This window comes from Taudactylus pleione, unplaced genomic scaffold (genome assembly GCF_031769625.1).
Source record: "Taudactylus pleione unplaced genomic scaffold, aTauple2 ptg000201l, whole genome shotgun sequence".
Taxonomy (NCBI): Eukaryota; Metazoa; Chordata; class Amphibia; order Anura; family Myobatrachidae; genus Taudactylus; species Taudactylus pleione.
The window spans coordinates 46,945,305-46,961,256 of NW_028284603.1; the positions used below are offsets into that span (position 1 = coordinate 46,945,305).

Consider the following 15,952-nt stretch of genomic DNA (forward strand, 5'->3'; position numbering starts at 1 on the left):
GAGCACAGGTGATTTAATTAGTACCTTAGTCAATTGAATTTAACCATCTGGATTTGAGCATAGATATCCTTTAAACCTGGACTGTAATGGCAGCGTTTGGGATACTCGGATGTAGCTAATAATGCAGCCTTTTACCCTTGACACCTCTTTGCCACCATCAACTCACTTCTATGCTCATCTGCCCCCCCTCTGCCTTCCTCCTTCCCAGCCTATGCTCATCTGCCCTTACCTCTTCCTTCCCAGCCTATGCTCATTTGCCCCATCTCCTCCTTCCCACCCTATGCTCATTTGCCCCACCTCCTCCTTCCCACCCTATGCTCATTTGCCCCACCTCCTCCTTCCCACCCTATGCTCATCTGCCCCACCTCCTACTTCCCAGCCTAGGCTCCTGCCACAGTGATTCAAAGACAAAATTGATATCACTTGACAAGATAAGTTCTTCATTTTATGCCAAATCACACACCTCACTCACCATCTCCTACACTCATAATCCACGCTGAGTTCATTCTCTTCAGTAACCAGGACAGAATCCCTGAAATTATCTCATCATCTCATTCTCTAACTTGCCCCATCCACTCTATTTCCTACCAAATTCTCCACTCACTCAGCCCCTCACCGCATCTCTAACTTAAGAAACCTGTTAAGAGCCTTCACATTTTTACACACTCTTCTCTTTTAGAGCTTACACTAATCCCACCAAAACTACCCACAAATAACCTTCACATCTACTCTGTGCCATCCTCCCCCCCTGTGCCATACACACCACTCTGTTTCATACTCACCACTCTGTGCCATACTCACCACTCTGTGCCATACTCACCACTCTGTGCCATACTCACCACTCTGTGACATACACACCACTCTGTGCCATGCACACCACTCTGTGCTATACTCACCACTCTGTGTCATACACACCACCCTGAGCCATACTCACCACGCTGTGCCATACTCGCCACTCTGTGCAATACACACCACTCTGTGCCATAGTCACCACTCTGAGCCATACTCCCCATGCTGTGCCATACTCCCCATGCTGTGCCATACTCCCCATGCTGTGCCATACTCACCACTCTGTGTCATACACACCACTCTGTGTCATACACACCACTCTGTGCCATACTAACCACTCTGTGCCATACTCACCACTGTGTGCCATACTCTCGTTTCAGCTGTGTGCTCTTCCAATTAAAATAAAAGCTCTCTCCCTGCCCTACGTGTTTTCAGATCTGCATTTATTTTGTCTACCTTGTATTTTCCCATTTTATATATGTCATGCTTTCTCAATGGTGCAGAGCACTGCAGCTCCTTACACATCACCAATAATAATAATATAGCTCCACTGAGCACTTTTTCCCATTGCAATTTGACTGGATCAATATACAATTTGTGTCACTTAACCCCATGTATTCACTCTTGCTTTCCTATATCCTGAAATCTTGTGAGCAGGGTCCTCTTACCTCTCTGTCTGTTTGTTATTGCCTACTCTTTCTATCACTGCATTTGTTCCCAACGTTACACAGTGTTGGCTGCTGAAACAATAGAAGTGGAACTGGTATGGTCCCTAGTTCTGTTCCCATAGCTTTGTATGCTACAGTATGTGGCCACTGAGGCTACGCTACAGTCATTATATTTACTGTATATACCTGTAGTTACTAAGTACTTGGACTTTATAGGAGTTTTCAGTCTCATTCTCTATTTATATTGTATTTTATACTGGTATTCAATATGAATATATATAAATATATATATAGATATATATATATATATATATATATATATATATATTTATATGAAGCACTAATCCATGGCACTCACCATTCCTAAATTTGGGGTGCAACATGGTATGTGATCACATTGTTTAAACAGAAATCACAGGGGCTCTGTACTCACAATAATAACTAACAATAATAATAAACAAAATAAACAGTGGGGTTTTGGTTCATGAATTGATCAATGCATTTAAGCTTGCAGCCCGCGTCACGGGACCCCACTTTACTGCAAGTCCCTATCCATCACATTAGTGTTAAACTCAGGATATGCTATCAAGGTTTAAAGCTCACAGCAACTTTGCTTTTAAACGTGAGACAGTTACCAAGCACACCTGTTGCAAAGCACCTAGGAAAACAGCTGACACAAGTTAGATTAAACTAGTTAAAATGGGTGCATTGGGGTCCCGTGACGTGGGCTGCAAGCTTTCCCTAGGTTTGTTCTGTGCTAGAATATTATTGCCTTAAGATCATGATGTGAGTTTTCACTTACACTAAGCAAGCACTAAGTAAGTTACATTTTACAGCTCAACACCGGTATCGCCGCGGCTGCAGAGTCTCACTGATCTACACTGATCTACAGAGGCACTATTTATTCTATAAACTATGACTATCAGAGATTGTTCAAATATATATAATATATAAAAAATCAGCCTTATCAGCCTTTTTACATAAGTCCCTAAGTCCCATAAGGATTAACTCTTGTGCTATCATGGTGCGTTTTAAGTGTAAAACAATGCTCATTTATGCTATATGCATTATTTTATTTATCTTTAGATTTATGTTTATTTAACTTTATGCTGCTGCTGGTAATTAATGCACAATAATGCAGAACACTATTTTGTGCGTGCTTTCTTTTTTTCTATATACCTTGTGGCATAAGTATATTTGCTCCAATACTTGACTTAGTTAATAATAAAACTCTTGTCCATCCTTATTTGTATTCTGAGCACACATGTCATCTCAAACTGTTATTTGCAGATTTTAATGTAAAATCAATTGGGCTATATGGTGAAGATAAACAGCCAGGCGTAAGCTGCTAAGAAACATACCAAGTGCTCCCTGTTTCAGAGATTTAGCAATTGCAGACACAAAGCGGAAATGTAGAGACATAACATTATCTCATATATATGGGCTGCCAAGTACGCTTGTTGTCTTACACGTCTCATTTGGCAAAAACCTGTTTGTATAAGGCTATAAAAAGAAGGAATGGAAGTCAGGGTTTTCTGGTAACCATGGATATAAATGTACACTTGCCAAATAGATTATTCTATTATGGATTTTCTCCCGGCATTTACTTTGTTTTCACTTCAATTATTAAAGTCAGTAGGATACATTCAAAGTTTTATATTGAATATGTACATATTTTACTATATATTACTTTGTTTCTATTGATTGATTTGCTTGCCAACAACCTACAGTAATAACATTTTACCCCCTTTCCCTGACAAATGTCTGGGACAAATTATTTTTCTGTAAATCAGATTTGCTAAGTATAACTTATTATTTATTAAGCAAACTTCATTTTGTGTGTGTGTGTGTGAGCAGGGGGCGTTGCACACACAGGGCCTCATTCAGAGGCGGTCGTAGGATGCAAGCGATCGCCTCCATGTCGGTCATTAGGCTGTGGGTTAACACCCACAGCTCTAACGACCGCTAAGGGAGATGGTCGCGATGGTCAAGATGGCCCAGCGCTCGCGACCGACTCTGAATAAGGTCCACAGATCTTTCTTGGAATAATGTCGGAAGAAAACTTTTTTAATTACACTTTTAGATTATACAATTGGGGAAACATTTAACAAATTTTCATTTTTATTTTTTCGCTTTTGTAAAATTAGTTCAACCCACTATAGGTTCTAGCTAGGAATGGAACTTAGAACTGGGGGATGATATAGAGCACTTGGAAGGGAGCAGGGGTGGAGGACGGGGTAAACTGAAACGCACATGGGGGTTATCATTTTGCATTTCTGCTTGGCAATATAAACTGTGAGACAATATACACAGGGGGTGTATTATTGTTATAAAATTATATAATTTTATAATTGGTTATTACTCTTTGCACTGCATAGTGACTTCCTTGCTATATTTCATGTTTATTTTTATGTATATTAAATTATTAATATGGATTTAGAGTTTCTGAACTTTATTCCTGATATACAGTACCAAACAGTGGTCGAAGTAGGAATTTTGAAGTGGGGGTATGGAAATGTAGAAATCGGCGCGTGGTAAAATATGGGTGTGGCCACGTATCACAAGGGACTGTCACCAGAATGTTGACATGGTATGGGTGTTGACATTCAGAGTGTCGACCCAGATGGTGTATCGATGTGTGATGTGTCGGCATGCATGGTATTGTCATGGTCATAGTGATGACATGGTTATAATGTCAACATTGGCCGTGTCGGCCGGCGGCATGTCAACAAGGCATTTTTCGACTGTGATAGCCCTAAACCTAACCGCAGCCTAACCCAAGCTCTAACGCATAAACCTAAATCTGTAATGTCGACATTGTGACAGTATAACGTATAAACAGCCAGTGGTGGAAAATGCTTGTGGCAGGCTGGCTTGAAGAAGGGTCCTGGGGACTCCTGCCATGGTCATCCATAGTAGGCAGTGTCATATGTTATGGATATTTTCAGGTTGGCTTTTTATTTACCATGTAGAAAGTAATGGACCAAATAATATCTGAATATTTTATTTATAATGTAAATAGTAAATGAGAGTTTAACTGAGTTTTTTTGTTAAATAAATGTTTATTTGAAAAATGTTTAAAAAATAACAAAAGAAAACGCTCCATTAAAACTCCTGTTTGCTGCTATTGTAATGACTTTAACTGGCTGCAGTAACATCAGACTGTCCCAACTCCTCATGCAGTGCACACGATTTTACAAGAGCTTTAAAAATATATTCAAGCCAAAATGTAACCAAAATGTAACTTTGTAGTGTAATGTCACTTTCATCTAAAAAAAAAAAACATTTCTTCAAAGTACAACTCATTTTTTTTCCTCTTTGTTAATTACAGACCAACAAAGCAGTGGCTAAAGGTGACTTTCATCAAGCAAGTTCCAGTTCCCGGCGAGCACTCTTCTTAGCAGTACTGTCTATCACCATAGGAACAGGAATATATGTTGGCGTGGCTGTAGCACTTATAGCCTACCTTTCCAAAAACAACCATTTATGAACTATAACAAGCATTTGACTAAAAAAATATATATATATATCTCTTATACAGAGAGAGATAGAGAGAGAGAGACGCACAAGACTGAACTTTGCAAGTTGTTACAGCATGGAGATGCAGAGAGGGTCAATAGCTGACTTCCACAAGAATCTTGCTTTACAGATTGAATCCTTTTCAAGTCATTCTTGGATGTACATTCTTTTTTCATCATGGGTTACTTTATTTCTTATTCTCCTGTCTTGCAATTGTGCCAAGCAGCCAGACAAGTCCAAACTGCCAGAAAAGTTACATTTACTAACAGACGTGACCATTAAAGCCTAGTCGCTCACCTCTTGTAACTGTTTGCTAGTGGGACTTCACAGCAGATGAATGCAGCTCATGCATTCCATTGTAAACCAGCATTCCTGTCTTGTAAACCCTGAATTACAGCAATATATAAATCGAAGGACACAACATGATCATTCTCATGGGCTGATGAAATCAATTAAAGTCTGCCCCAGGCTTCTTAGTAATAAAGCAACCTTACATTCACTAAATCAGCATGAGATTCCTATCCTGTATAACTTAAAATAAGATGTTTTACCTCCGTTAACATTGTTTTTTTGAATGAGTTGAAGTAAAACAATATGAAGCATGTTTCGGGAAAAACAAGCATTGTTCAGTGCGACGTTACATTTACAATAAATTTGAAAGAAATATAGGCAGGGAGCAGCATTAATTGAACATGTGCATCATTTGTAATGTACATTACAGTCATAGTACTGTAAATCAAGTGATGTCACATTTTTGACTTCTCTATATACAGCAGTTCCCATTCAGGTCATGATTTTCCAGGAAACGGCAATCGGATGTATGCTGGAGGCCCCATCTTGTGTTTGCTAACTTTTGTCCTCTTTTCTATTTTTTTTTTTGAGAATGTGAATAGAAAATATATTTGAAAATAGTTTTAGAAGTCATCCCCAAATATAGAGCTTGAAAAAGTTACAAGTTATATTTTGAAATTGTTTTCAGGATACAAGCAGCCATTTTAGATTTTACAAAATAAAAACATACTGTACATATAATCCTATGCCTTTTCTTTTCACCAATATTTACATATACATGCAACATATTTGGCATACAGTACATACGGTATATCAAGCATTATATACTGTGGTTCCCAAACTGAGTGCCATGGAATCCAGGGTCACCGCAGCGCACTTGCAGGTGGTATTGCCTTCTTCTCTCATGTGTCATACAACCCGCTGCCCACTTGCAACACACGTTCTACCCTATTGCTGTAACCCAAGAAAGTTTGGGAACCACTGATATACTGTATGCATCATACAAATGACACTGCCCTTCCAAAAGGTTCATTGCCAGGCCTTAGGTCTGCTAGAGATGGCAGCACAACAGTATATCTTTATAGATGAATCAGTATGCCCGGGCTAGAGGGAATATTTTGCCTATGCTGAGGTACCATGGTGAAATAAATGATTTATCGATGATGCTTTTGGTAACATCGCATCTGAAAGTGAAATTTTATTTGAGCTCTGTACCTGCAAATGTGAATCTTTTGCAATCTGTAAATCTGACAAACCCATCCATGTGCTACCAGAAAATTAAGACACATTGAAGGCATTGCCTTTTAAAAATAGCACTGATTCAACAAACACAGTATGTCAGATAGAAATAATTATTTTAATGAAGAATAAAAAATATGTAAATAGGTACAGTGCAATCAGTCAACAAAATTGTTTACTCATTCAGATTTTGCATCTGTATCTGCATTGTTTTAACAGGTTGCAAATGTACAACAAATGTCATTGTTAATCTCATTTTGTTTGTTGGTTTTGAAAATTAAATTTTGTGGCAAAAAGCATATTATTTGCGAAAGGGAACAAAATAAGTAATAATTAACCATTGTTGCTTAATATCTACTTGTGCTAAGTACTTCTGTTAGGTTTAGATGGTGAGGCAAATCTAAAGTCAGTTAAGTTATAGTAACTAATAAGATCCATTGAAATCCATCTGTAAACTGATGCCAAAAAGAACTTGTAAAACATATGACATTACCCATAGCAACCAGTCAGGATTAAGCTTTCATTAGTCTAATCTAAACTGATAAAAAGCTGATATCTGATTGGTTGCTAGGGGTTACAGCAAATCATTGCTCTGGCAACCCATTATTAAATATGCTCCATAGATTTATATAATCATTATTTAAATTTCAGTGATAGTTTCAATTTACATGTCACCCTTATGTTATATAATATACATAGCGCACAGTAACCACAAAATCCTTTCTAAGTGCCAAATGCAGATAGCTATCTGCCTCTTAATCCTAATCACTCATCAGAGTAACTTTGGGAAGCCATAATACTATTAACATCAGGATGCTTTCTTCTTTCATAACATGCCTTACACTTAAAAATCTTATAATTATAGGTGGTTATCCAATACATAGTTGCCAATCAGATTTATCTCCAATGACATATAAGCCTGTTATGTCCTTCAAATTAAAGATTTCTGTTAAGTTGTGGTGTCTTTAATTGCAGACAGACAAAAACTCATAATAATTATCAAGCTGCAACTTACTAAACTACAAAACAGCAGTAATGTAATGATGCATGGTACTATGCATGTAATCAGATACTTTAGTGAGCAATCTTGTTATCCCATCATCCTTTCTGTTCAAGTGTAAAATATAACGGTCTAATTACAATTTCTTGTAATTAGGCCGTCATCAAATGGTGTATAAATGAAATATATATTTAGGCATATTTTTTCAGTGAATAGTTCTAAGGTAACATGTTGCACAAAAATAACTTTTGTCCCCAGGTTTAGTGTTGTAGTTGGTCTCCCAGTCTCAGCTCTGTCACTTTTCACTATGCTGCAGATAATAGGTTGTTCAAATTATTGCTATGTGACTGATAATGTTGTTTGTAACCTACAGTACTGTAGATAGGCTCCATGAGTGGAATACAGTGAGAATTGAAAACACAATGGACTTATGCAATACTTATAAATGAATGAAAAAGGGAAATGTCAACTTGAAATTTAATTTGTCTATACATCTATAATATGACAGTGCCCTATAAATAAAAGCGTACATTTAAAAAAAATAGATACTGTAATTATAGTGTTTATTTATTTTCATGCATTTGTCTGTACAAATAACTGCTCAAAGAGCTACCATTTTTTTTTAAATATATTTCTGTTGTCGTTTTCCTTGAATTAAGGAACATCCAAATGTTCTTCACTTTTTTCAATATAGTAAAAAATAAAAAAAGAGATACTGTACAGTAAAGCAAAATCTGTATCATCTACACTTTCTGCAAATATCCCATCTGCTCTAAATAGTGGGCGCTCCATATTTATCACCTCAAATTCCTTTAAAAAATATTTTATATAGACAGAAGGGACACATTTATGCAAACATATTTGTTTTGTATTACAAGCCGTTTTAATGTAAGTTGAGTTTACAGATAATAATTATAATATATTTATGGTTTCAGCTTTTGGGTTTATTTCGGTTTAGTGTGAATGTAAATGTCCTGTAAATCTGTATAACAATCTGAAAGATTTGTAAAAAAAAATATATATATATATATAAAATCCTAATATTTTGATTGGTTTATTTATTGTACTTGTATAAAATGCCACTTCCCGAGTATTACATTTCCCGAGTAAAAACACTCATTATTAACATAAAGAGTAAAAAATTACAATTCCAGCAGACTTGTTTCAGAATTTAGTATACTGTGTTTATATCATTCTTGTTTACAACATACATTTATACAATTCTTACAGCCCATGATCATAACTTCCAATACATGTAACACTGTGAATGTCTACATAGTACTTTAGACAAAATATAGCTATAACTATGTTACTTTGCTTTATTTTTGTAACAATTGCATTTTAACGTATGAATTACATTGTTATGTCAGAACTTTTTAAAATGGCCCTGTATTAAATTTCAGAACCAAAACTGATTAATGAATAAATGTATATATCAAATCACAAAACATGTTTTTTTACTGTGTTTTAAATACATATTTAATCCTAATTATGGATATTAAATCATGTACTTTACATTTATTTGCATACATACTGTATAATTAATGCATATTCCTTCCACACAGTGAATTAAATTCATATTTTACTTGAGCAATAGTAATTTCCAAATTTTTATTACCATACAAAAAAGCAAGAAAATTATCTCCATATTGTACTTTTTTTAAGCACTTGTTCACTGTTACTGTGTTTAACACCTTTGGTTTATTGGGCTTACTTTAGCACTGTAGGGGTGTTGGTTTTACAGCCACAGGCATCAGGCTTGAGGAAGTATCTCAACGTTTTGGTCCATATAGGACCATCATCAGGAGGCACAACTATACAGCAATTGCATCAGGGCAAACAGCCCACCCAGAAGCCAGCTTCAGGGTGGGCTGTTTGCCCTGATGCAATTGTTGTGTGGTTGTGCCTCCTGAGGATGGTCCTATATGGACCGAAACATTGAGATACCTCCTCAAGCCTGATGTCTGTGGTATGATGTACATGGAATAAATAAATTTTTATTAACTTTTCAAAATTCTGGTGAATTCTCAATTTTTTGCTTTATATATATATATATATATATATATATATATAATTAAATGGATTTGATATGGAGCGCCTGAAAGTGCTACGTGCCTTGTGCAAATAAATAATTAATTGAGTAATTGAGGGTATATTCCAACCACTCTCACATTGCAAGCTGCAGTGTATATGTGCAATAATCAGTGCAAATTTCACAAAAAACATATATTAAAAATAAGAATTAGTACTAATAGCAGTATAAAGTGTTCTGGTGCATTTAAAGTGTCATTGGTGCATACGTGCATATATAAAAATCACAATGATGTGCTGATTTTACTAAAAAAGGTATACAATTTATTTCAAGATTACAACAGTAACTGCAATAAAGGTTTGCACAGATAGCATGAACTTGGAAAACATCAAGTAAGAAAAATATAAAAAAAATATAAAAAATGGAAAAAAAAAAAACACTTTAAAAAGTATTTTTTTCCAAAGAAGAAAATATGGAGCTTATCTCAATTTTAAGAAGGTTCTCGAAGGCTGGATTCCACTGTTCCAACGCGTTTCGTCTATTCTCTAGACTTCTTCAAGGGGATGTCCATTATGTGCTGTGTCCCTGTATTTATACCCCTTTGCTTGATATGCTGAGTTTAAGGGGTGGGGTTTTTAGTGTGACATCACTTCCAGGTACTGAATATGCTATGTAATGCACATAGCAATCGATGTGTGTCTATCCATAGGACTAACAACTATAGTTCATATTGTGCCCTTTCCATCAGGGCCCTAGCAAGTAACATTGCCATTCATGTACAAAAAAACGAGCTTTAACCTATTTGTCCATAGACATTCCGTGGCAGCCATCTTTTCGGATCCCATATGTTCATTAAGACTCTCTAGTGGTGGTGGCCATTTTGCTGTATCCCATTATGTGTACTTAGACCATTTTGCTGGATTCATCTCTGTAGATCTGTTGTGCACTTGTTCCCATAGAAATTTAGTGGCAGCCATCTTTTTGGATTCTTTGTACACATTTGACAATCCGTTTTATTATGTCCTATTATGATTATTTCGGCCAATTTACTGGGTTCTCATTTAGTTCTGTGGACCATTTTGTTATGTCAGATATTTGTATATATGGCAATTTTTAAATAAAAACATTGTTATGACATCTGTATCCTTCCAAGAGTTTTTATTATGGGATGGTTTTTCCTAGATATAAAAGGTGTCTCGTGGTTGATTCCTAGGTATTCAAAAAAATAATGATTAGAAAGCGTAAATACAACACAGACCCATAAGGTTTTATTTATAACTAACAGACTTTCTTATCATGAACCGATAATATTTATATTTCAAATTGATATAAGCAAATGAATATCTCATACATTTGTCCATTAAAGACAAAAAACATAGTTAATATTTGGTTACATGAACCTACATATATGCATCTTAGTATAATGGAGACTTACAATTTGAAAAAACAAGGATGAAATAAGACTCAGAGCCTGACCAATTATGAAACCAGATTTATTATATGCATATATTATGACTACAGCACCTGGTGTTCTTGGGAGGTCCCCCATCCCAATACTGACCAGGCCCAATTATGCTTAGCTTCCAAGATCGGATGAGATTGGGCATTTACATATTGGTATGGCTGTAGATGAAGTAGGCATTTATTTTATCATTTTAAAAGGGTTCAGGCTTAGAACTATTTCAAATGACTTGTTAAAACAAATATTTTAAAATCGAAAAGAGTTTAAAATTAATTTGTTTATAAAAAAGGAGCCATCTCGCAGTTGTCATTAAAACCCATCGGAGTTAGGGTGTTCAGCTCAAAAATCCAGAACATCTCCCGTTTTGACAACTTATTGCTGAAATCGCCTCCTCTTTCTCCCAATTTGACATGTTCGATAGCTTTGAATATAAGTTAATTTGCCTATGTACATTTCACTGGATGTCCGGCTTCATGAAGCCGGACATCTGGTGAAATGTACATATGCAAATTATCACACCGTATCTTGAAAATGTCAAACAAATGTATGTGAATGTAGTGTGAAAAGAATAGCAACGAAGTATACACTTTTACAGTACCCGCATCTCAGCTTAACTCGAGTGGCAGAGAGTGGGCACAGACTGTTTGTAGCAGTATTGAAGCCCAAATCAGAGGCTCTGGATACAGCACCGACACGCAAAGCACAAGTCCAGCTTATGGGACTTGGATCTAGTACACACAAGCCGCGTGCACATGCATGACAGCAGGCGGCTGAGACCCCAGGCCAAGTGCGTACATACGACAGCAGCATAGTGCACAGTCCACATACAGAGAGTTGTACGAAAACCGCATGTCTCAGTGATAACGGGTGGCAGAGGGGAAAACAAAACAGGGGAATTGCAATTATAAAAGCAGCCTATATACAAGGCATATATAACAAGCAGGATACGATTATCCAAATAATACAATTATAAGGTAGAATATCATCCACAGCTGCTATTATCTAACATACCTAATTACATAAAAGTATCAAACAGATACAAGAGATACATTTTCTAACAATACTTCTACTATTTGGATACAAATATAGATGACTAGTCTGAGAAAATAACAGACTTAGTTTATCACGAAAGACACAAGTATAAAGTCAGAGAAATTAAAAGTTTACTTTGTTCCAATTACAGACAAAAATAAAAATACCAACCACACTGCATAACGACATAAATAAGAATTGACATGTCTTTTCCCCAGATCACTGAAACTGTGAATATAAAACAGTAGAAATACCACAAAAAATAAAAATTAACAAATAAGACAAGACACAGTGATCATTGTTTTTAAACGTCACTTTATTTATTCACTTTATGTCATGAATCTTCACTATAATTCAAGTGTTTCAAGTTTGTAATGATTGCAAACTGTTTTAACATACCAAAATAAAGGTTACATTTTAAGTATACAGTAGATTTAGACATTAATAAGTAAGCTTCAATTAATTAATCCCCTGAGTGCACCTGTAGTTCTCATCTCTTTCCTTTTTTTCGTCTATGAAAAATTCTCTTAACTAATATTTTAATGATGAGTTTGGTAGCACCATTTTCTTTTCCCAACCAGTAACAATAGATACAGAATATAAATAAAAACTGAGTGAAAGCCCTTGTAAGGGAAGAAAAGAGAAACAAAGGGGATTTTTACAAAGAAAAAGTAGAAATCACTCAATAAAGTAAATTTCTGTGCGGAACAATTACAATCATACACATAACAAAATGGTCAACAGAACTAAATGAGAACCCAGTAAATTGGCCGAAATAATAACAATAGGACATAATAAAACGGATTGTCAAATGAGTATAAAGAATCTAAAAAGATGGCTGCCGCTAAATTTCTATGAGAACAAGTGTACAACAGATCTACAGAGATGAATCCAGCAAAATGGCTGCAGTACACATAATGGGATACAGCAAAATGGCCACCACCACTAGAGAGTCTTAATGAGCATAAGGGATCCGAAAAGATGGCTGCCACTGAATGTCTATGGACACACAGTATAAACCTCCGTTTTTTATACATGATTGGCAATGTTACTTGCTAGGGCCCTGATGGAAAGGGCACAATATGAACTATAGTTGTTAGTCCTGTGGATAGACCCTCATCAATTGCTATGTGCATTACATAGCATATCCAGTACCCGGAAGTGATGTCACACTAAATCCCCACCCCTTAAACTCAGCATATCAAGCAAAGGGGTATAAATACAGAAAGCACAATGGACATCCCCTTGAAGAAGTCTAGAGAATAGACGAAACACGTTGGAGCAGTGCAATCCAGCCTTCCAGGACCTTCTTAAAATTGAGATAAGCTCCATATTTTCTTTTTTGGAAAAAAATAATAATTTTTAAAGTGTTTTTTTTTATTTATTATTTCCATTTTAATATTTTTTAATATTTTTCTTACTTGAAGTTGTCCAAGTTCATGCTTTCTATGCAAACCTTTATTGCACAGTTGCTGTTGTAATCTTGAAATAAATTGTGTACCTTTTTTAGTAAAATCAGCACATCATTGTGATTTTTATACATGCACATATGCACCAATGACACTTTAAATGCACCAGAACACTTTATACTGCTATTAGTACTAATTCTTATTTTTAATATATGTTTTTTTATTATAATTGGCACTGATTATTGCACATATACACTGCAGCTTGCATTGTCAGAGTGGCTGGAGTATACACTCAATTACTCAATGAATTTATTATATATTTGCACAAGGCACTTAGCACTTTCAGGCGCTCCATATCAAATCCATTTAAAGATAACATTTCTATGTGTCAAAATCCAACTGACACCATTTTTTTTATAAAGCTGACACCCTTTTCAAAAAAGGGGAGTGCATCAAGGTTATTATTGATTAATCTCTGTTCAAAAGTGTCCTTTTTACCTATCTCCTATATATCCTGTTGTGGGTTTTAATTGTCGCCGAATTTTCATCTATATATATATATATATATCCTGGCATACTATGGAAAGAAAGCCTACATCTCCGGAAAGAAGAAAAAAAATAGAGACTATATAAGTTGTGACAGTGTACAGTGAAATGTAAAAAAAAAGTTATTGCAGGTAAACAAACAAATTGGAAATAGCTGATAATGGGTTTGGTCACTGTGGTACAGAGTATCGTCATTCATTAATGGTGACAATCACGAGAAGCACATATAATAAGAGGAATATTACTGTACACATCTCATCTTTACAGAGATTAATGTTTAAAACCTTGGTCTGTTCCTTCAAATTTGAAACTGTTAAGTATTTGACAGTATTATTATTTGTAGGTATAAAGGTGTTATTTAGATATACTGCAGTACAGTGGTGACATAAAACATGTAACATTGACATATAGAAAGCATAATACTGTGGAAAATTCAAAATAGGCAGGATGTAAACCAATTGTTAGAAAGAACATGGACACAGGTGGGAGCAGACAAGAAAACAAGAGGAAGGAGTGCCCTCCTCATGAGAGTTTACAAGCTAATGGGAGAAGGAGAGCCTAAAGGTGCCTACACACTCGGCAATGTGGCAATTTCCTTTGAACTCTCCCCCGACTGCTCCCCGGAAGTTCTACACACGATTTGGTGTAAAAAGTGTCCAATGTGACAAACGATCTTTTGTGCATCCATAACTTTTTCCAGTGCATCGTGTCCCAGATTGACAAACCTGCCCTACAGCATGGCAGATCTGAAGATGCGATGGGAACCTGCGGGGACGCACACCGGCATCGTGATCGTGAGTGGACACACGATTTGGGCATATTTTACACAATTTTTGTCGTCACGATGCGTCGGAATCAGGCAAATCGTGTAAAATATCGCTATGTGTGTATGCACCTTTAGACAAGAGGGTGAGATACAGGGTGAGAATGTTGGTGTAGGTAAGTCTAGGCCAGTGAGCATAGAGCTAGGAGGAAGACTGGTAGATCTTGATGAACAGGTGGGTTTGAAGCACTGGAGGCTGATGGAAAGTCTCTACAGAGGGTAAGCTTGTAAGTTGGTTAAAGACAAGTCAGTCAAGTGATCTGGAGGTAGAAAGAAAAGCTAGATACAAAGGGCGCTGTAACAGGTACCCCAAATGGTGGGTATATAAATTGACAGGCACTATTTACTAAGTAATGCTAGCTGTACACAGGTTCAAAAGTGAAACTCATATAGCTGACCCTAGAAAACCAGGTAGTGTCCTGGCTAGATATAATTACCTATTTAGTAAAATGCAGTGCTATAAGTGTAACTATTAGAGAAACACACCTTAAAACAATAGAGATAACAAATGTATATCTTATACATAAAGGACACTAATAGAGCCGTGTGATTGTAAATAAAATGAATTTTCCTACTTAATCTTTTGGGTATATCTTGCACTAAATTGAAATTATCACTCTCATCGATGTGGAATTTACCCCGGATTGTATTATATGAACACTATACCTATAACTGCAATAGCGCCCATTTGACTACTCTACATGAATAGTAGCAAAAGGAATACATTTGAGATTGTAGCAAATTGTTGGTTGTAAAACGTTTTCCTTAATACAATTGTTTAGGAATTAACACATTTTTATTTTTATGGATTTTATATTCTTGCTGTTTATTGTGGGAATATTTAACATGTGAAGAATAAATAGTAGGAAAATTCCATTTATTTACAAACAGTCACATGGCTCTATTAGTGTCCTTTATGTATACGATATAAATTTGTTATCTCTATTGTTTTAAGGTATGATTCTCTAATAGTCACAAGAATCTGGAAGTAATTGAGAGGAGAGAAATTGGGTAGTTATTAGATATGCAAAGTCATGAAAATGATATAATCATTATTAACATTAATAACAAATAACAATATATATTTTAAAAAATAAACAACAGCATTTTGTCGTCCCATGCAGTGGCATCGCTATGGGGAT

The 15,952-nt window shown here is 35.8% G+C and overlaps 1 protein-coding gene and 1 pseudogene across 2 annotated transcripts in view; one reads left to right on the forward strand and one right to left on the reverse strand.

The window, feature by feature from the left end:
- The window catches only part of SYNDIG1 (synapse differentiation inducing 1), a 387,838-nt gene extending 378,935 nt beyond the window's left edge, over positions 1-8,903 (forward strand). For both annotated transcript variants that reach the window (XM_088477355.1, XM_088477356.1), the window contains exon 4: positions 4,789-8,903. In XM_088477355.1, coding sequence (XP_088333481.1) covers positions 4,789-4,947 — 159 coding nt within the window. In that variant the 3' untranslated portion in view covers positions 4,948-8,903. The remainder of the gene's footprint in view (positions 1-4,788) is intronic.
- A 2,147-nt stretch (positions 8,904-11,050) lies between these two features.
- Positions 11,051-11,169, reverse strand: LOC148518358 (5S ribosomal RNA; annotated as a pseudogene).
- Between the last annotated feature and the right edge of the window lie 4,783 nt (positions 11,170-15,952).